Below are 21,585 nucleotides of genomic sequence, written 5' to 3' on the forward strand. Positions count from 1 at the left end.
TACAGGATCATTTTTCTTTTTACAGATAGAAATAAGATTCACAGAGACGTCAAGTTATGCAGAGGAAGGAAACTTAAAGAAAAACACGAAGAATGTCTGTCGATGAATTATACATTTACATACAATGCCAGAACAGTGGCCTGTGCAAACAATGCTGTGAAGATTAGTCTCCAGCCTGTGCATGTGATGTAGAGCTCCTCACTCTGCATCTCCACTTCTTACTCTTCATATCTGTGCAGATGATTTGGACGAATGTCAAAACAGAAGGAATGTCAACGCTCCTGCTCTTTTGTTTATCCACATTGTATTCAAATCAAGACTGATCAGGAGTGGAGAGAGTAGTTTGTGCGGCTGAGCTGTGAGCATCCAGCTTTTTTCATCCACTGGCCACACACTGGATGCCATGGCTGTCATAGCACAGATGACAGGAGAGGTGGCTGGAGGCCGGATGCTGGCGCACCTCTCAGCACCCTTCTCCTGTTTCAGCTTCCTCTCTCAGACTAGAAGGACAGCCATGTGGCCAGGCAATTATCAGCATTCCTCTGATTAGTGTTGTGCAGGGACCGAAGAGAAACACACAAACACAGTGTGGTGCTCTTTTGAGGATGACAAACATACATTTGGGAAATGTCAATATTCTCAGTTCTTTTTAAAATTGCACTCACACAGAATCAACCTAACCCAATAATCCCAATGGTGTATAAAGTTGTTTGTTAATAATTAATGATTTGCCTGTTTCTGGTTTGTTTCATCTGGAATATGACCAGAATTAGAAGGTAATGACTAACCAAGGGATCTTCCAAGAAACAGCATGATTATGTCTGGACACATATGGCAGATGTGATCTGATTGCCAGGCCTTTGGATTCACTGCCACAGCACATAATTAAAGTGCTTTGATAATCAAAAAAGAGATAAAATGTTAATTGAGTCACTGAAGATACAAAAACAAGAAGATGGCACACAATAAGAGGGTATAGGATGTAACAGAAGATATCAAAAATAAAAGATATCACATAAAAGCAAGTATATTAAACTAAATTATAAGGAGTGTGTAGTCATGCTAGCGGCGCTTTGAGACTGCATTTAGGCAGCAGTGCTTTGAAGTCAGTATGCTAACATGCTGATTTTAAGCTGGTATTATGTTTACAATAATCACCATCTTAGATAAGTGTGTTAGCATGCCAATACTGAAGAAATAGTCAAAAATGTCAACCTGTTGTTGGCGCTAGAGGAAATGTTAGGGATCACAGAAATCAGTAGGATTCCTCCTCTGCGGACCATGAATGTCTGTACCAAATATTATGGCAATCCATTTAATCGTTGTTTGAGATACATTGTTTGTCTGGAGCAAAGTGGACTGACCTACAGATATTGCTATCCCTAGAGCCATGCTGCTAGCATGGCAAAGAATTTTGAATAGAATTTTTCTTTTCAATTTGCATTCTGAGCAAATTTTTTTGGCCCATGGGATATTTTTCAAACTATTGTCATTTAGGAATAGTGGGTAGTCGAAACAATGGCATGGCACCACCTCAGAGAGCCGCTACAAAAGACTCTTACTTGCTGGTTGATGTCATATGATGTCTTTTTTTTGGTCAGGCTGGAGCCCAAAAGAGAAAAAGACCCAAAAAACATTATCACATAAAGAGAAAGTTTTATTGTGCAGGCCATAAGCTGACCCTAAACACTGTTTCCAGGTCAACGCATACATGCCCTTCTTGTTGCACATTATAACTTCGCAAGTTTTGGCATCAAATAACAGACTGGCATTAACTGCACTCCCCACTGTCCTGCCAGATGATCAAAGCCCCCAAAGCTCTGCATCCCCCGAACATGAGGGCACTGCCACATTGTCCGCACTCCATCAATGTCTTCTTGCAATTCTGCCAGGCTGTAATTTATAGAGCTTCACCCTGCTCATTGTGTCACTTGATCTGGTGACAGTGGCTGATCTATTTGTGCAGCTCTTTTATCCCCTCAGTGAAGGGCATGTTATCTCCCTGCCAGAGAAAGCAAATGCTCTCCATTTCCTGCAGATTTGCCCTGTGAATATATATGTTTCTGCTGTATCTTGACTGTATTTACATACATTTAAATGTCATGTTTTTTTCATTAACAGACCCGGCTTTGAGCTCTGTCATACTCTTCTTTTTCTCCTATTGGTACAACATTTAAGTAAGTATGTCTTGAGCAGGATTTTGAATTTTGATTTTGATTTTGAAGTGTAAACATACAGTAGTATAAATACCTTTAATTTTTGTTCCAGAATGACATCCACAGCCATAACATAGAGGTAACACTAAGGGTGACCATAGCAGCTTATTCATTGTTTTCTAACTGCTATTGATTATCTTAGCACTCTATTTTGCTGGTTTAGGAGGCCAGAAGAGAAATCAATGGTCTGGGATACCCATGAGAGGCCGGGGATAAGTGGAGCCTGGCCAGGCCTTGCAGGGTTTCATCAGAGTTGAAATAGTGGAGGGGATCAGCTGGGGAACCGTCAGGATGGAGGCAATGGAGTGGAAGATACACAGAGAGAGAGAGAGCGTGATGAATTAAAATGACAAAGAGAGTCTTTCAAAGCTATTTCAACATATAGTAATTTGCCCTCTGGCGTTGCAGTAGAGTGTAAATTAACTTATAAATGAAGTGTTTAACCTTGGAAGAATTTAAAGTAAACGTTAATGGTTGTCTTGAGTTTAGACACAGGGGGTCAGACACACAAACAGTCCATAAGGATGGAGAGCCAAGCTCAGTGGGTGAGGGGGGATTACCCCCAGGGTTATGTCTGAGGCCATCAAACAACCAGCAAAGCAGAACTTTCAGCATCTCCAAAAGCATTTTGAATGTACAGTCAGTAGAATAGCAAGTTGAGTTAGACCAATAGACGTCCTTGGCCTCCCTCCAGTACAATAGATAACTGTAACTTGGGTCACCATTGGTGTATGCTTATCACTGGGCTGATGGTACCCTCCCCTTGTCAGAAAACTGACACTGAGACAGCATTTTATAACACTTCAAGTGGTATGCTGAAAAGTGAACACAAGGCTCTAAGGTAAGGACAGACACGTCTGTATGTGTCATCAAATAGAATTTAGCACTTCATTATGATGCACCATATTGTTTCAAGGACTTCTGGGGTATTACAGAAAAAGATACACACATTATTCTCAGCACATTATTAAAAATAACTGAGCAGCGAAGTGTGTTCTCTCTAAGGTTATAAAGTCTTTAATGCATAATAATAATTTGGAACGTTGCATACATCACTGACAACACTGAATTATAACTCAATGTGTAAAATTAGTTGCTTGCTACATTAGACCATTTCCAACAACAATAGCGAGTGGTATTTTATTTCCATTAAGTAAAATTGCAAGCATTCGTTTCAGACAACAGTCCTTCTCAAGGTTATGTTTTCAATATACAATGAAACCCTGACATTATTTCTTGTTTATACTGTACTTGTGTCTGAAACTCGAACAGATGGCCCTGACTTTGACAGACAGAGCCATTGGGGCCATAATTGGGGCAGCAGTGGCAGATGCAGCAGGTAAGATAAACTGTGCGATACTGATGCTGGGAGTTAATTACAGCAAAAGGGCTTTCCATATTACACCAAATCTGATTCCTTCTCTTCTCATATTGCAACAATTCAGTGGCCTACAGCATGTTTGGATGCTTTCATAGAGCTTCTACTGTTTCATATCACACTGCATGTCATACATGCAAGTTTTTTGTGTTCGATTTTAAAGGTCATAGGAAGTTCCTCTATTTCCCCACTATCTGAGATTGAATATTGTTAAAAGCTTTCTAGCGCTTGTTACACAATATGAAGTTCCGGACTGTGTTTCATTGTTGTTTTAAGTGTTGCACAGAAGCATTATCAGTGGCACTATCCATAAGCAACAACTGTACATGCTGATAAAGTACAAGGGCGGTTCCTTCACTTTTATAAGTCATGTTGACTTGACACATAATGTTGTGAAAGTTTCTGCAACAGCTCCACTGACAAAACTAAACCATCCAAAGTTATCATTTATTTTAACTACCATGTGTCATTCTTGAGATATAATTATGACGTATAATGATGCAGTGTTATTTACTGTTTGGTGTCTGCTCAACATGTAATTCTTGTTATATTCATGATTATTTTGCTCCAATATAACACACATCTATTTCCTTTTCCATGCTATCTATTTATGACAGACTGTATGCACAGTCAAGCACAAAAACAAAATTATTGAATGTTCCATTATTTTTCTCCCTCTTGTGTGTGCCTGTGTGTTTCCCACACAGCCCAGCCCATGCACTGGATCTACAGTCCAGAGAGGCTCAAAGAAATTCTCTCTGATCTGGAGCCCTCTCCTGAGTTTCGGCCTCAGTCAGCGAATCCTTTCTACCGCAGGACAACTGGCGAGCAGACTTGCTATGGAGACCAGGCGTACGTCCTCCTGGAGTCACTGAGCCAGTGCGGAGGTACGGAAATTCACCCAAACAGGCAGCAACTACGTGTGTCATATGTTACCATTACATTCTCTGTGCCTGCCGACGTGTTCCAGTAGCATTGTTTGATTGCCAATATATCATTATAAATGTTATCGTGTTATTGTTTGTAAAATTAAGACTACATTTCCCATAAATCCTGTTGTTTCCTATGTTGCAAGGAGGATGATTCCTCAAAAGATTGTTTTCTTTACTGACACAAAGAAACATTTTGGGAGACTGCACAGTGTCTGTGTGTTAAATATGAAGCCACAGCCAGGAGATAATTAGCTTAGCTTAGCTTTAAAAAATGAAGGCAAGGGGAAAGGACTAGCCAAACCAAAGTGAAATTTGTGGTTTTACAGGGGGTTATGTACCAGAGTATTTCTCTCCAGGTCAATACACTTAAGTTTCTGTATAGATTAAACATACAAGTGTTAATTAGTTAATCTTTACAGGTCCTGGTAGACTGTTACTGTTACTTTTCAATAGAGCCAGGTCAGCTATTTCTGTTTCCAGTTTTATGCTAAGCTAAGCTAGCCGTCCTCTGGCTGTAGCTTCTCATCTAACTATCGACAAGAAAGTAAAAAAGCTCTTTATGTGGTATTGATCTTCTCATGTAACTTTTGAAAATAATGTCAGTAACTGTATTTTCCAAAAAAAATTTTAAGAGATCATTTGTTTTTTACTATGTACTCTACAGTATGTCAAATCATTGTGTTTAATAGTAAAACAAACAGTATAACACTTCTTGCCTTGCTCTTCAAATGTAGAGGTAACAGAAATGTAACACGTGTTTTTATAGTATGTCATGTGTTGGCAGATGTTAATGTGGAAGACTTGACCAAACGCATCTACAAGTTCTTTGGCCCAGGAACAGTGTACGACCTGCCTCTCAATGATCCCTACAGGAAGAAAGGAGGTACTGTACCTGTTCAGCTTTTATGTGACTCTCCATTTCACCAAACAACACGTCAATTATGTGGTCCATATGTATTAATCATCAACTTAACAGTCCTAAAAGGATGTAAGAGTCTCTGTTACTGTCTGATAACACTGTACATAATATTTTTCCTCCCTGCTGATGGGGAATTCCCTCTCTGTGAAAATATTCCACACACTCAGACTTCCCTATTCGTGAGCTTTGGATATTTGCTGCTTTTTTTTACAGTCAGCATATCGTATGAATGCAGCGCTGCTGTAAATCTCCCTAACAGCACAGGGCACCGTTGGGTACAGTAAACTGCCGGGGGTTTTAAGTCTTAGAAAAAAACAAGAAGAGCTGTGTCATCATTGGCAGTGATAGCCATCATGACTGAACAGACAAAGAAAAGAGCTCCACCTACAGAAACTTAAACTGCATTAACAGGAAGTTAAAGGAAATGTCTCTTCTCCTCTCTTACTTCTCTTTCTCAGATTCTATCTTCCACAAAGGGATTCTATATATTAATGAGGATGAAGCTGTCAAATAAAAGGCTATTCATTCTCCTATATAACTTAGCTTTTTGTGTCATTTGTTAGGTCCCAAAGCCATCCTTCCCATTGATGGCCCATGGAGAAACGGGAGCCTGAAAGCTTTTATCCGAAATGTGGATGCTGGCAAAGAAGAAACTGGTAAAGACCACAGATCATACATGAATGAAGACATGCCCAGGTTTCTTTTTCAGTTGTTGTAATCTGTGTGTGTGTGTGTGTGTGTTTGAGGCTGTGATGTGGACTGTCAGATGGACGGTGTCACTAGGCTGGCCCCGGTGGTGGCCATGTATGCTGGCCGACCTGAGATGCTGGAGAAAGTAGAGAAAGCCATACGGGTGACCCAAAACAATGACATGTGTGTGGCTGTGACACTGGCTGCAGCAAGGTAAGCAGCGGCTCTGTAGAAGATGGTCAAGCACAGCAGTCATACAGTTATTTAGAACTGAGGATTAACCCTTTTTTTTCTGTTCAACTTTGTAAGGTTTTTGGAGCATTTCATTCTGAACGGTCCCGATCCCAAAGCTCTGGATGCAGTTCTGGCTCAGCTGAATGACCCGCAGAGACAGAACCCTCAGGAGCTAGACCGGGCTGTCATTGGTAATGCTTCATGTCTGTTTACTTTGAGATCCAAAGGAATAATCTGATATTATTACATTATATATACAAAGCTATAGCCAAGTGGGTTAGCATAAAGACTGGAAGCAGGGTGAAACAGTTAGTCTGGCTAATCCAAAACTTCAGGATTTCTAATAACACCATGTCCTCTGTTATTATTTATAATATTTTTCATGTGGAAAACATGTTGTTGGCATGGTTGTTCTAACCACCTGATGCTTTGGGTTGAATCTGTTGAACACATTCAGATGCTGTTGGGCAAGAAACACAAAATGCTACATGCTGCATGATTGTCTTAAAATAAACTATGACATTTGTCTTTCAAAATCCAAAGATACAATAAAGGTGTACAAGGTACATTATGTGTGGTATGCCAGTAGACAGCCATAGCCAAAAACAGGCTCCAGTGTTTAAACACTAAACAAAGCATTTTATCTCTCTTCCTCTATCTGTGTTGAAGCGCATATCCACCAGGTGAAGGACAACCTAACCAAGACATCCCAACAGCTCATACCTGCTGTGTTCACAAACACATGAGGTAAGCCAGTCGGCAGCAGCAGGATCCAGATCTGTTGACTTGGCATGGCTTGCGTACCCTCCCTGTCAGTATATCCGTTAGCTGGTCCTCCAGCCTTTGATCTCCTGACTCATGGTCTCCCTCCTCCTTCCTTTTCATTTCCCCCCTTCCCGCTGAGTTGGGTGTCTCGGGTTTTACAGGGCTAAAAGGTTGAGATGCTTAATGTATACGTGAACAGCTCTGTTCGCCAGGTCTGTTCAATGGCCTACTTTAATTGCAAAATGAATGATAAACTGTAGTCTTTTTCAAGGCACAGTGCATAATGTAAGTTGAACAATAAAGTATAAGTTTGCTGATCTGTTACATTTACCATGACTAAATCTGTGCCCATAGCTTTGCCTGGTGCGTTCCAAGGAGCGCTTCATGGAGTCCTGAAGCTGAACCAGCTGGGTGAAGCAGTCAGGGACACCATGCGCTGCGGGGGATGCACTGCCAGTCGAGCCTCCTTCATTGGAGCCTGTTTTGGGGCACAGGTACTGTAGGAATGTGTCCCTCGGGCAAATAAACTAGTCCTTACTCACTGATACTGTAAAAACATAATTTTGTAGAAATTAAACATGCAATCAGAAATGTGGTTTTAAAGAACATTATTCAGTTAAATTATAATAGTGATATTACTGGGTAACGAGGCAGGAACAATGGAGTAACTGTCTTAATATTGAACTGAAATGATTAACACTGTAGTTTATTTTACAATTTTGACATATTTACAAAACATGACATGAAAAGTGGGTATTTTTAGAAATATAGTTTGATGTTATTATTATCATTATTATTATTATTTTATATCATTGATTTTCCTAACAGAAAAAGTTAAAGCAGCTAAAGAGCAAGATATTAAAATTAAATATTTTTCTTAAGATTTAGTGGAAACAAAACCCGGGCCAAAAGGAGATTTGGATATGGGACTTAAAATTGCCAAGAGTAATGAATGGCAGACTAATGGAGTAATTGGCTAGGAAAATGACTTGGTATGTAACTGAGTAAAGGTCCAAGTAATGCTAAGTAATTTTAAAGCCAGAAATGTAATTTAGCCACAGCCTTTCAGCAGTCAGCATTCTTGTCTAGTTTGTCATATTGTCGCTGTCTGTAATTGTCTGTAACACTTTTGATGGTGTTTAACAGTGAGCTCGGAAATTCTTAAAAGCTTCGTGCTTCCTGAGATACTTTAACCTGTCATCTTGATGTTTTTTTCAGACTGGTCTCCAGGGAATCCCGGAGTCTTGGAGGAAGAGGACATTCAGATATCCTCTGCTTTTGGAGCTAGCTGAAAATGTGGTCCAAAAAAGTCAGCAATTGTAGTTCAGCTTTGAGTTTGCCCTAAATACAATTGTTTTATTCCCTATCAAGTATTTATGGAGCGTGGATAATTGCCTTTCAGAGCTATTTTGGAAGACTTTCTAAAGTTGCAGATGTACTTTGACACGACAATCCATGACAGTTGCTTTCTAAAGTCTTGTGCTGAATGAAACTCGATCCCATTTGCTCTGTCAAAGCTTCATCATGTAAGAAAGTGAAAGTCTGTGTTAAGTATTTCTGTTGTGTTGAGGACATAAAATGTACCCTCAGCAGTTGTACTGCAAGCAACAGTCTCTCAAATAAATAACTTTTTATCTCACCAACATGTCTGTGTTGTTTTCTTTTCTTTTTGGATAGTTGGGATTTCCTAATCTCAGGAAACATGCTTTGGCTTGATGAGAAAGTACTTTTGCAGTTTGTCTTACCCTTGAGTGCTTTCTGTTATTGTGAAGAGAAAGAGCAGATAGACACAGATTTACAACTGGAACAACTCGAGACTGCAACCTATTCCTCTCTCAAAGGAGCTGTTCTGCCTTCCTAAAAAGTGCTGACTTCCATATTCACGTGTGTTTAAAGCACCCGCCCCAACAACTCTGAAAGTTAGCCAAGCATGAAGCAAAGCCAAAGCCTTAATATCTTTGACATAGTGTGGTTATAAAAAAAAATGCAGTGTGTAGGCTACTGTTGCAGTCCATTCACTGTTTTATAGCTTTCTTGTTGAAAAATGATAAATAGTTTGAGCTTGTTCAAATAAAAAAAACATTTCAAGGTTAACAGTGTAAATCAATACTTTTATGTAAAACGGTATTACATGTCATCTTGGCAGTGCAATAAGAAACTACAGTGTGTGTGTGATGGGAACAACCAACAGCATTTTGACTTGTGTCTACACAGTAAGAAATGTGTGGAGGAAGAAGCGTTGGAGCCCCTGTTTAGTAAAAAGGTTGTAGCTGACGGTGCTTTGGTAGCCTACAGAGAGGAAGTCATTTGATTTCTCTCTCTGCCTGACTTCCTCCCACACAGCAGGTAGCAGGCTCTGTCTGGCATAATTACATCCAGACCTGAAGAGTGTTTTTGTTTTTCCAAAATCTGCCAAAGTCCGCTTTCTCAAGACATTTTCTATGAAGGAGCAGAGGGTTGCAGAAGATATTATGTTGTAAAAATGTTATCCTCATTGTGTCAGTACTCATTAGCAAACATAGCAAGCCAAATAATAGTACAGGTAGAATGTATTGCAGTTTCATGAGGATGAGGTTGAAAGTCATTAGGGAAAAATGCAAATCTCACACCAGCAGCACCATACTGTTATATGATTTATATGGAGACAAATTACCTGCATGGCCATAAACAGACAATATTCTGAAGGGGAGGATCTGCACAATCTCTCCCTCTTCCCCATAATGCAAAAAAGAAAAGAAAAGGGGGGGCATATAGGGACAGATGAGCCTCCTCTCTTCCACTCCTTCTTACAACCCTCCTCAAATACAATGAAATGAAATCTTGTGATGTTCCTGTGATGTTATTAGAAGGAGCGACATCCCAGGTTCATATTCAGGAACAAATATTCCTTCTACTACTATATCTGAAAGCAGTTTTACATTCGGATCTTGTATGTTACTTGACACACAAAAAATGGTCATGATCAAAATTAGGATAACCTGACAGCTGTCAGTAAAACATTAAGATTTCAATGAGTCAGTGAGGGAGTGTGAGCTCCAGGGTTGAGTATGTAGCTATACGGTATGTGTCTATTCAAATAAATCTATAACAAATCTATGACTTTTTCAATATATATACATTTAAAGATAGGCCTGCAAATACAGGGCTGTTTAAATGCCAGCAGAATACAGAGCACACGGGGAACATGGTGCCTTCACTGTGTCCTGTGATTTTCACTTATATGTAAATATAAGTTTAGATGATTTTGGTTGGACTTGATAACTAAAAGTGTCCTTTTATAAATATCAGGCGTCCCTTAAATTTGGAACAGATGTGTTTGTTGTTTAACTATCATAATTTGTTAAAGTAAACGTTTACTACATATTATATTCCTAATATGATTCCGATATTATATCTGCCGATAGAGCAGAGTAGAGCACCTAGACCCGATAAACCAGTCTATATTAGGATTAAACAGTAGTTTCAGTGTATTGCTATTGTTAAAAAGACAAAATATTGTAAACTTTGCCATCCTTTTCGTACGCGGGTATGCGCATGCGCGACATTTGGGCTGTCAGAATAGGATGGAGACGTGAACTATCTTGTGCGTATACTACCTTTGTCAGGATCAACAGCTGGGTGGAACTCCAACAAAAAAAAGTTGCCCCAATGACATTTTCTGTAGGGATGGCAGTCTGACTGTGAGACACGCTAGCTGTTGTATTAAGTGTTTATTTCCACCGCTGCGCCATGGATTTTAACGTGAAGCGGTTAGCCGCAGACGCCGGTACTTTCCTGAGCCGCGCGGTGCAAGTAAGTTGAGTTTGTCCGTCCGGTTCGTGGGAGTTGATGCTAACCAACGTTAGCTGCTAGCCCAAAAGTCAGGTAGCTTTAGCTCGCTTGCTAAACAGCTAACGCCACTGTGGACGTTATTGTGTAGCTACGTAGCCCGTTATCACCTGAGAGAAAACTCTATGTATTATTGCACTGTATGTTTTTATGTAGTGACACCAGAGTCTCTGCTGTAGCCAACCTTTTTATATATATTATATTGCTCAACGTAACTATCAAAGCAGGCCTCAGAAACCATTATAAAGAGCTATCAACGTTAGCCAGGCAGATAACGTTATTGTATAGGCTAGTCCGCTCAGTTTGCTAATGTTAGTTGGAGGCTTTAATCGTGCAGGGCACTTAAGCCTCGTTATCTCCATGCTGTAGTGTAGCTATCACTTTAGAGGCAATACATTAAGTGCACGCTTTGACCTGATATTTTCATTTTCAGTTCACAGAAGAGAAGTTTGGCCAGGCTGAAAAGACAGAGTTGGATGCTCATTTGGAGAACCTTTTGGTCAGAGCTGAGAACACCAAGCAATGGACAGAAAGGATAATGAAGCAGACAGAAGTGTTACTACAGCCCAACCCAAGTAAGACCACTCTTTTGTCTCTGTCATGAACTCAGCTGACAGACTGGACCCCTTTTCTGTGCAGTAAGGCAGGTACCCTCCCTGTGGAGCCAAAGTCAACAAACCCCATTTATAAAACGAACAACTCTCAGTCTATTTTGGATTTTTAAACTAATGACGCGTAAACACACAAATGACCACTTTTTCTGTCTGTTCATGATGAATGTGAACTACCCACAGGTTTTCCACCTTACAATGTTACACAATGTTTGGAAATCAACAATTGCGGTAATATTCCAAATCTCCCCTGAAGAAGATGAATTGAGGTGATGGACATTTGCCAGTAAGAGGGTGTCACATCAGCAATGCTAACCATCTCTGAGGTGTTGTTGGACATACATCAGTTTGTAGGGTGTCTGTGAAGTCTGTCGGCTCAGCTGTGCATCCTCCTCAGCTCACACCAGGATGCCGTATTGCTGTTGCACAACCACGGCATAGGCACAACAAACACAGACAGACCAGCTGCTGGTTACAGTCTTGTGTAACAGTCTTGGTTAGGGTAAACTGCATTTGTTCTACTTCTTTTATGTTCCCATGCAGCATACCACAGACACGCTGACTGTGATTGTCAGCGTTCATTCATGTGATGTGATAAACATGAAACTAATTCGTTATAATTGGGTCCGAGAGAGTCGTTCTTGTTGTGGTCGTCATAATGAAAGCTTCTGTTTTACAAATGTAAGGCGTGCTGTGTGGACTCACTGTCCTGAAGGCGCCGCCTATGTTTGGCCCGCTCACTGTAGTCTCATGACTTTGTAATTGAGTTTTCTTGTTGCCATTTGCAGATGTCCGGCTAGAAGAATTTGTGTATGAGAAACTGGAGAAAAAAGCCCCTACGCGAATGAACAACCATGAGCTGCTGGGCCAGTCCATGATCGAATCCGGAAATGAATTTGGTCCTGGAGCTGCCTATGGTGAGTGATACAGTGAGCTGCCTACCTGACATACTGGGATGTAAACGAACATTGAACCCCTGATGAAGTCTGCTCAGCCTTTGCTGCTCATGCCGGTTTTATTTGTGCTTCTGTTGCTGATTCCTTTAGCTTGAGAGACACAGCCCTCCCCTACAGTATTCTTCAATTTATGGGACAAATAAAATGGTCGAAAGCTTCTTAGCTACTAATGAATGAGCTGTAGTTGTTGGGAAAGCTTGCATTAAATGGTTTAGTATTCCCGTATTCTGTCTAGTGTGGACTTGTAAAATTGAGTAAAGGCTTTTTTTTATGGAGAACATTCGAGCACCACTCTTCTTTTATGGTTATCAGTATCATCCCCTGCCACAGACTGTCATGGTCAATATATTGGCCTCAGCTCCCTCCTACCTTTGAACAACAGCACTTTGTATTAGGGATACACTGATGGTGAAATTCTGGGCTGATATTGATGCTGAAAATATCAATTTGGCTGGTGCCTATACCGAATCTAAGGATGAAAGGGGGAGGTGATTATTTCTCCCATATCCACGTTAGAAAGCCTCTGACATTAGGGAACGCCATCTGATTTGCAGATAGGCCGATGTCAGTCAGAATCAGCCAATACTGATGTGCATCCCTACTCAGTGTGTATCCACAGGCCTCTGCGTCGTCTTAAGGCTTTTTCAGAATGAGAATCAGAATTGGTGTTATTGCCATTAAGTAGGTTTTCACATACAAGGAGTTTTCCTTGGTAAGTTGGTGCATTTCAGTAAACACAGAGGATATAAATGAAGATAAAAATATAAATGTATGTAAATATATGCAAATTTAAAAAGAGAGACAATACGTACAATACAACCATTATTTAAATAAATAATGGTTATTATCAGGTGGTCCTGATGGACGGCAGCCTCATGCCAGGAGGAAGTGTCTCAAAGAGTTTATGACCGGGGTCCTGGAGGGATGGCAGATTGCAGCCGATGACCTTCTCAGAGGAGCGCATTTAGGCCTTAGTTAACTGAAGGGCCACATTGTCCAGCCTCCTGTCCAGTGTTGTATTTGGACTGAAGCTGTGTTTGTGCTGCTGTCCATTACAGGAAATGCTCTGATAAAATGTGGCGAGACGGAGAAGCAGATTGGTGGGGCAGAGCGGGAGTTAATCCAAAGTGCTGCCATCAACTTCCTGACACCTTTCAGAAACTTTCTAGAAGGTGACTTCAAAACCATCCTGGTGAGTTGAACCTCTGGGTGCAGGTATTGAGTCACTTTCTTTTTTCACTGAACTTTGACCTTCTATCTGGAGCTAACTCTCAAATGGCTGTAAAGAGTAGAAGACTGCCATTTTACAGCCTTAATAATCAGTCATACTAAGAGTAGATGTTAGTCTAAAAGATCTTTAATTCCAGATTCAGATTGTACATATAGAAGCTGAACAGTGCTGTGATAGGATTTCTTTTCACAAGGCTTGAAAGTAGCCACATAATCTGAGCAGTATACTGCCTGCTGTGTGGTTGAGGTCATAACCATCATCATCTGTTTGTTTCCTCGGGTCTGGCAGCAAAGTCAGCCCCGTTATAAACTGCAGTTAGGTTTTAGTTAACGCAGATATAATGCTTTCTGTCACTTCTTCAAAATTAAAGCTTTTCTCCGGCTGTCCATTGTAAGGCTTTTATAGTAAAGCAGCTACAGCACCCATTATTCAACATAAAGTTAGCAACCGCTAACTCGGCCGGTTTTATTGTATTTTGTCTACAGAAAGAACGGAAGCTACTGCAGGTCAAACGTTTGGATCTGGATGCAGCCAAAACCAGGTTAAAGAAAGCCAGGATGGCTGATGCTAGAGCTGCAGTAAGTACACACACACACACACACACACATCATCGATGCAACACGTTTTTTTTTTTTTTATCTGGATGTGTTTTGGCTATTTTAATGCTGATTTATGAACAGAGTTGGTGAATTCTGCAATTTTCTTAAAGAGGAAGAAAAGCTGTCTGGGCGTGTCCTACTGTCCCTCCTTGTCAAGTCACACAAGTCACGGCTGACGCACCAAATTACACAACATGAAGCTGACCATTTTATCTGTTGTGACTTGCATACAGTCACATGAGCAGCTATGGGAAGTTTAGACTTCCCTTTTTTCTGGACAGTTGTTTTCTTGCTATGATACTCCCCTTTTCTTTTGACATCTGGAATGATTTTCTCTTTTTCTTTCGCACCAGGGCTCCATGCTTACATTTATTTTTAGGGGCATTAGTGCCCTTTAATGAAGACAAATTAGGGGCACAGATGAAAAACACCATTACGACACAGAAGCAAACTCACTTAACCAGGAAGTTACTAAAGAACTTTGAAACACAAGATGTATTTGGGACCCAACAAAGGACAGGCATGCATTGTGCAGCACACATATGATGAAACATAGCACCAAGTGGAGGTTTGAGCCCTTAAAACAACTTAAATACAGCTGAGGCATTTTATGTATTCACTGACTGAGGTCTTTGTAGTTTTGGAATATCTTTTTGCACAATCTTGCAGTGAAAAATCAAGTGTGCTGACATACAGGTTTCAATTTACATGTCTAGTTACAAAATGAATCCTACATCTCATTCTAACAGTAGGAGTGCAGATATTCTGTCATGACTCTCCCAGGCAAGTTAACAATGTCTGAAAATGATATCTCTAATGACCTCAGTACCGAGCCAAGACTTAGCTGGTCTAGGACAAAATCCTTTCGGAAAAACACGCACACACACAGAGTCTGCATCAAGACAGGAACACAGTGGGTGTGCCCGTAAGAAACTAGATTAGACAAGTATTCAACTAAACTGCTGATATTCTCCAACTACTAGAAGCAATATCACTAAACAGCGCAATGTAATGTCAGTCATGGATGGACATTAAAACACTGGGCACTCTCCCAGCAATGCTATTTGGCTGCAGTCTTCAGAGCATATAAAGTAAATGAGCTTTTGAGCACAACTTTCCACAAATGCAGAAAAAAAGCAATCTAGCTAAGACCCAGTAAGCTTAATTTCCATCCCTCTTTAAAGAACTATTATATTATTTCCCTCTACGTACCCAGAGGGAAGTTATCCCTGTGGCTTGTCAACATGCTCATTTTATTTCTCTTCTCCAAATAGCGGGCTTATCTCGTGGTTAACAGTGAAATAGTTTGTTTAATCTATACAAACAAACGTGTGTGTGTGCTGTCAACACACGTGTTCACTCATGAAAGAGAAGAGTGTCTCCTAAATACAGGAGGTGTACATGCTAATTTAAGCTGGTTAACACTCCTTCGGTACAAAGACTGTCGTGTGAAAGCTGAGAAGTGAGAAATACATATGCGGTACATTGTCACAGTCCTGCCACCGTTTTATAGAGTGTGGTTTGCTTGCTGCCACCTTGCACACTCTCTCTCTCACACACACACACACACACACACACCGAGTGTAAGGATGTGTTGTTGGCTGTGGCCATGCAGCAGCTGTAGCTCTAACTACTGTGTCACTGTTTTCAAAACGCAAAGCAGCAGATGTGAGCAGAGGAAGTGACAGAGGTAAGTGGAATGTTGGAGCCATCTTTGATTTGAACACACACAAACGCACACACACAACCAACCCCCTGGGAGCAGTGTCAACAGCTGCTGTCTGTCCTTTTCTCAATCTCCTCCATGACACGTACTGTGGTACCTCATGGAAAAGCTTGAATCCTTGTAGACGAGTCCTACAAGAACCAAACATTGTACATGCTCTCCCTTCCTCTGTGGCTCTAATGTAAGCTGTAGAGGGTTCAGGACAGTAAGGGCCATTGTCCCTGTCAGTCTCAGCTCCAGACCATATGTTTATTGGACTTTTTAGCGAGACTCAACAAGCCATTGTTCCACTGGTCTCGTATTGAATCCTTTGGCTCAGTATAAGGAAAAGGAAACTCAGGACAGAAAAAACATCCGATTCAGTTGTTTAGTTGTCCCTTTCCCTGTCTTCCATTGACTTCCCATCCTACAAGTCCTTACAGTTTGTCTTGTTGCATCTTTTTTGTTTGTTTTGCTGCTTCCGACTTCCTTGGTCTTGGCCCACTGGCATCATTTTCTCTTGTGGTTGACTCTTTATCTGTTCATTTTTAGTGTTTGTTTTGTTTTTGGCCTAACTGGTGAAACATGTTGATACTCAATTTAAATAATAATAAAGATTATTTTATAAAATTGCATATTTGTAAAGTGTATTCCATTTAGGAGGATCAAATGGCAAAAATGGAATATAATGTGCATTTTTGGTGTGTTTTGCAGCCATTGTAGTTTCTTCCTGTCTGCACTAGATGCCACTAAATCCTACACACGGGACTTTTAAAATGTTTCTTCCAGATAGCAAGAAGCTTTAGAGTATGGTACACAAATCCTTATTCAAATACCGATAATATTGCATATCAGAGGTGGTAACACCTACTGACCTCATTTTCTAATAGAGGGTAATATTGTTTGTCTGAGAAATGTTCATTCACTCATATTTTTAAACATAAGCATGTCCTTTGGTTTGTAAAGCACTGTGATCACAGGCAAGTATAAAAAAAACCCAATGTATCCAACCGAGACACGCGTGTATGATGTTGTAATATTCTAAAAATCCAGTTCTGTTTCTTCATCCTCAGGCAGAGCAGGAGTTGAGGATGACCCAGAGTGAGTTTGACCGGCAGGCAGAGATCACCCGACTGCTGCTAGAAGGCGTCAGCAGCACCCACGTATGTAGCCCAGCTCAGCTTCCCCTACTGCTTCACAAATGGCGTTGAATATCTTCCTCTCTCAAATGCCATAGAGAGGAATGAATGTAATCAACATTCAATCATGAAATAAAAACCACAGCAGAGATACCCTGACTTTCAGTCCCTAGTATGGTTCAACCTCCCGAAACGTTGGATCCTAAACTTCCCATAATGCAGCTCACTAGCATTGGTTAGACTCTCTGCCTGATTTACATACATTAAATCTGTCCTTGTCCATTCAGGCACACCACCTACGCTGCTTGAATGACTTTGTGGAAGCCCAGACTACGTACTACGCACAGTGTTACCAGTACATGGTGGATCTCCAAAAGCAGCTGGGCAGGTGAAATACCACCTTTATGTCACCTTTCACTCCTTCTGTCATATCAAGAACTGGAATGACTTACACCAAAGTGTTATTTTTTCTTCGGAAACGGGTAAAAAAAAAAAAATTCCACTATTAGATGTCGATTGTCAACCTTTCGTGTGATAAAATCAAAACAGTGCAAGTTCATGTAGGGTTGACTCGAGCTTTCACCTTTCAGTAGAAAGAGGAAAATGACTAATACTAAAGAATCTTGACAGTGATGAGGTCATGGAGAAGTCAGCTTTACAGAGAGCGATGACACAAAACCTGGATTGGTAAATCATTGTACTGAAGAGAACTTCTCTCCCCACCAGTTTCCCCTCAACGTTCTCCAACAACAACCAATCGTCGGTGGCAGGGGGGGCCAGCATCTCGGTGCCCACCATCCCTGTGTCTGCCTCCCTGCCCAGTGTGTCTGCGGGCCACGGCAGCTCGACGGCATCGGGCGGATTCAACGAATTGCGTAGCTCCAACGGCAGCCGCAAAGCCAGAGTGCTTTACGACTACGATGCTGCCAGCAGCAGCGAGCTGTCCCTGCTGGCTGATGAGGTGAGCCTCAACTAATCATCGCCAGATCTTATTACTGTGGAGCAAAATCTACTGTCCACAGGGTGAAAGCATCATGCAAAAGTTAAGGATGATTTCAGTATTCATTTATGTTGTACACATTTTGCCATATTGCTCAACAGTAGACTATCTCTATTTGTTGTTTCCATTTTGTTTTCCGTGTCATTTTTTTTCCAGTTAATAAGAAATGAGTCTTAACCCAAATTGAAATGTTGTGTTAACCACATCACGGCCTACAGCTGCAGTGGAGCAGAAGCCTGAGTTCAGTGGAACATAAGCCACTCCCTTTCCTGGAAAAGCACTGATCTGTCCATTACAAGCCCGTGGTTGACTAACAATGAACCCAGAATTACCTCATTCGCTCTAATACTCAAATTCAGAAAAAACTTTCCAGTCTACCCATGCATTTGGTGAGCCAACTGTATGACCTGATAATAACAGGATTTATAACCAAGGATTTCATACATCTGGTCTCTGTCTGATGAATGCTACATAATGGACTGACATGTTCACTTTTGCTGTGTCTGTAATTTACCTTGGCAGTGAATGTTCTGTTGACATTGATAATGGATGATACAGTGAACCTTTTTAAATAGGAAATGAGAGTTGATCATTTGATACAATAAACGCTGCATCTGTCACCCAGGTGATCACAGTCAGCAGCGTCCCAGGCATGGATTCAGACTGGCTGATGGGCGAGCGAGGCAGCCAGAAGGGCAAAGTGCCAATCACTTACCTGGAGCTGCTCAACTGAGACCCACGGACCCCCAGTCGAGCCCCCTGTAACCAGCTGTGATCTCATATTTATATTGTGTTGCAGGGACGGGCCTCACTTTCTCTTCCATTCAGTCATTTTAGAATGAGTTTTATTTCTATGAAAAGGAGTCTCAGTTTTAGCAGACTCGTGCTGGAATGAATACATTGGAGTGAAGGGGAAGGAAATAGACCTCATTCCCAAGATGTGTTTGTATGCAACTGCAGTACATTTCTAAAACCTGCTTCCATGCCTTTTTAAGTTTGATGCCATGCAGTCTGCAATTTGTGCCAGAACATCTCCCAAACTGTAACTTTTTAAAAAAAAAATTGTTTGTTTACAACATATATCTCAGACAGTGACCTAAATGCTTTTGATGTGAGGTTCCCCCCCTCTTCCCTTTTTGCTAATTCCATTTTTTTCAAGTAGTGATACAGTAGACACTTTTTTTTTAAAGCGCAAAATCCACTTCAGTTTGAAGTGGCGAGTGTTGCTGAGAATTCTTAGAGAAGTCTTATTTTATAATCGATAATCTCATGGTGCAGTAGCTGTTATGGTTACTCCGTTTTTTATGAACATTATCATATGTATTGTGTGTCAGCTTCATTCACATGGACCCTAACTGGACAGTGAGTTAAACACACTGCTCCAGTACCGTTGATCAGTCAGCAAGGCCGAATAAGAAAAGTTGTAACCTGCTGATAGCCAAGCAGTTACTACTCACATGCCAGACTTCATTAAGTGCCTAATACAGTGGCCTTTCTAAAAACATTAGCCTTTTTTTATAGCTACACCAGCAGTATTGAGACCTCAATTCAGTCTCTCCTCTTAGTATTGAACCCTTGTATTTTTAATTTATTGGCAATTAAAAATCAGCATTAGTTCCAACCAGAAAACTGTTGTCTCTGATTAAATTATTAATCTGTGTATTTATTAATACACTATTTGTGATATGTTCATTGTCTTTGGTGTTGCTTGGCTTGGTGTTTACTTTGGAAAAAAAAAAGTTAAAACATGTACCTTTTGTTGACATCACCACAGGTCTCATCAGTTTCCCCTAAACCTGCCTTCAACTCCACATTGGAAGAAAAGTCTTGTTACGTTCTGGGAGATCAAAGTATATTATTACATGGCTGCTTTTTGTTTTGTGTGTAACTGATAAGATGGCATATAACTGTAAAATAAATATACAATATGATGCATTAAAATAAGAAAATATCACCAGTCTGTTTTTGTTGATTTTATTTATGTCAATGCAGATTTTCAGTAGTGAGTGAGCAAAATGTGGCATTCACAGTGTGCTTTGTTGTTTGTTGGAGCCACTAGAGGGCAGAATAGACAACATGATTTGTCGGTGTACTGTGAAATGTAACTGCTCGCTCTGTTGGTACATGAGCAACCAACTAGAAATGTTTTGGCCATCTAGCCTCTGTAATTTGGTAGAATCATGAGATTGAGACACACCACTGAGCTAGAGGAACTGTCTCCGAATATTTAATAACTACACATGTTAATCTGTAATGCATGAACACCTTTGAAAGCTGCTTTGTTAGATCCAGTGGAGCTTTGTTTTTTGTTGTTTTCAGAGTGAAATGAAAATGTAAAAAATGCAATTTTTGAAAAAGATAAGAATACACAATTAAAATGGAAAAATAGAAAATAGACATAGGACAAAACACAAATATTTAAACACTTAATTCTGTCCAAAATTATACTGTTTTATTTCCACTTTAATATAAAATGTACTACTATAGTAGTAACAAGACTGGGAAGGGATAAGAAACAAGCACTCTGTAATCACCCAGCATGCTACAAAGGCTAGTTATTCTAACACCTCTAAATGAAGTCTTGTTTACACTGGAATGTGTTCCTTGGTCCTTCGACTGGTCTCCGCTGTTGATTTATCCTGCTTAAGGAAGAATATTTTTTCCCCATTTTCACCTAAAAATAACTTAAAACATGTCTTTAATGGCGATACAATCAGAGGGAAGTTTGTGAGCACGGGCAAAGACACTCCCTCCACCCTGGTGTTATTTTGAGCTCTCTGCTGACCCATGCCCCAGTGGCTTCCAGAACTCCCAGTGCTGCAGTGGTAGCAGCTGTGCACCAGAAACTAACAAATCCCCAGAAAATAACACTGACCCAGTTTGAAAAAATGAATTAAGGGTTTGGGATAGGGGTGGAGCCTAGAGCCGTTGGTCGTTTTGGCCGTACTTGACCTCACTAAAGTGTGTGAGTTCCTCTCTGAGCCTCTAAAACCTACAGTGACATTTTTTTTTTTTTTTTTGCATTCACATTCTGTCATTAGTCAATTTAATCCACAGAATAAACATGTGATATACGGTCCAGAGGGCCTGGTCCACGCCTGTCATATGAACAGGAAGGGTTAAGAGGAAGTGGACTTTTGCAAACTGCCTGTTGACTTCCTAAATGGCTGCCTGTACGTCAGCTTACATGGTACAATATATCTATTTTCCAGCACGCGCCCATCAATGAAACCAACGAGACATTAACTACTAACCTTTGACCTTTTACCAGAAGAGTTTTTCTGAGTGTAATATAAAAATAGAAAGCCTAAAAGCCCAATGGAAAAGAGGGGTTTGTGCTGGAGGACAACAAACCACCAACCCAAACTAATGCATTATTACA

At 40.6% G+C, this 21,585-nt stretch overlaps 2 protein-coding genes across 2 annotated transcripts; both read left to right on the forward strand.

The window, feature by feature from the left end:
• The first annotated feature begins 2,996 nt into the window (after positions 1-2,996).
• LOC118325037 (crystallin J1A-like) lies at positions 2,997-8,773 on the forward strand. The gene is made up of 10 exons (XM_035657600.1): positions 2,997-3,057; positions 3,489-3,555; positions 4,302-4,481; positions 5,311-5,409; positions 6,009-6,101; positions 6,192-6,348; positions 6,445-6,560; positions 7,039-7,116; positions 7,489-7,628; positions 8,353-8,773. The coding sequence occupies exons 2-10, from the start codon at positions 3,489-3,491 to the stop codon at positions 8,455-8,457; spliced, it is 1,035 nt and encodes a 344-aa protein (XP_035513493.1). The 5' UTR covers positions 2,997-3,057; the 3' UTR covers positions 8,458-8,773.
• A 1,944-nt stretch (positions 8,774-10,717) lies between these two features.
• On the forward strand, positions 10,718-20,157 carry sh3glb1a (SH3-domain GRB2-like endophilin B1a). Its single transcript, XM_035680342.1, has 9 exons — positions 10,718-10,926; positions 11,396-11,537; positions 12,362-12,490; positions 13,588-13,721; positions 14,246-14,338; positions 17,138-17,227; positions 17,491-17,591; positions 17,930-18,164; positions 18,829-20,157. Exons 1-9 carry the CDS (start codon positions 10,864-10,866, stop codon positions 18,934-18,936), a joined length of 1,095 nt encoding a protein of 364 aa, XP_035536235.1. The 5' UTR covers positions 10,718-10,863; the 3' UTR covers positions 18,937-20,157.
• Positions 20,158-21,585: the final 1,428 nt, after the last annotated feature.

Source organism: Morone saxatilis, unplaced genomic scaffold (assembly GCF_004916995.1).
Source record: "Morone saxatilis isolate NCDOM2014 unplaced genomic scaffold, NCSU_SB_2.0 Contig0, whole genome shotgun sequence".
NCBI classification, from domain to species: Eukaryota; Metazoa; Chordata; class Actinopteri; family Moronidae; genus Morone; species Morone saxatilis.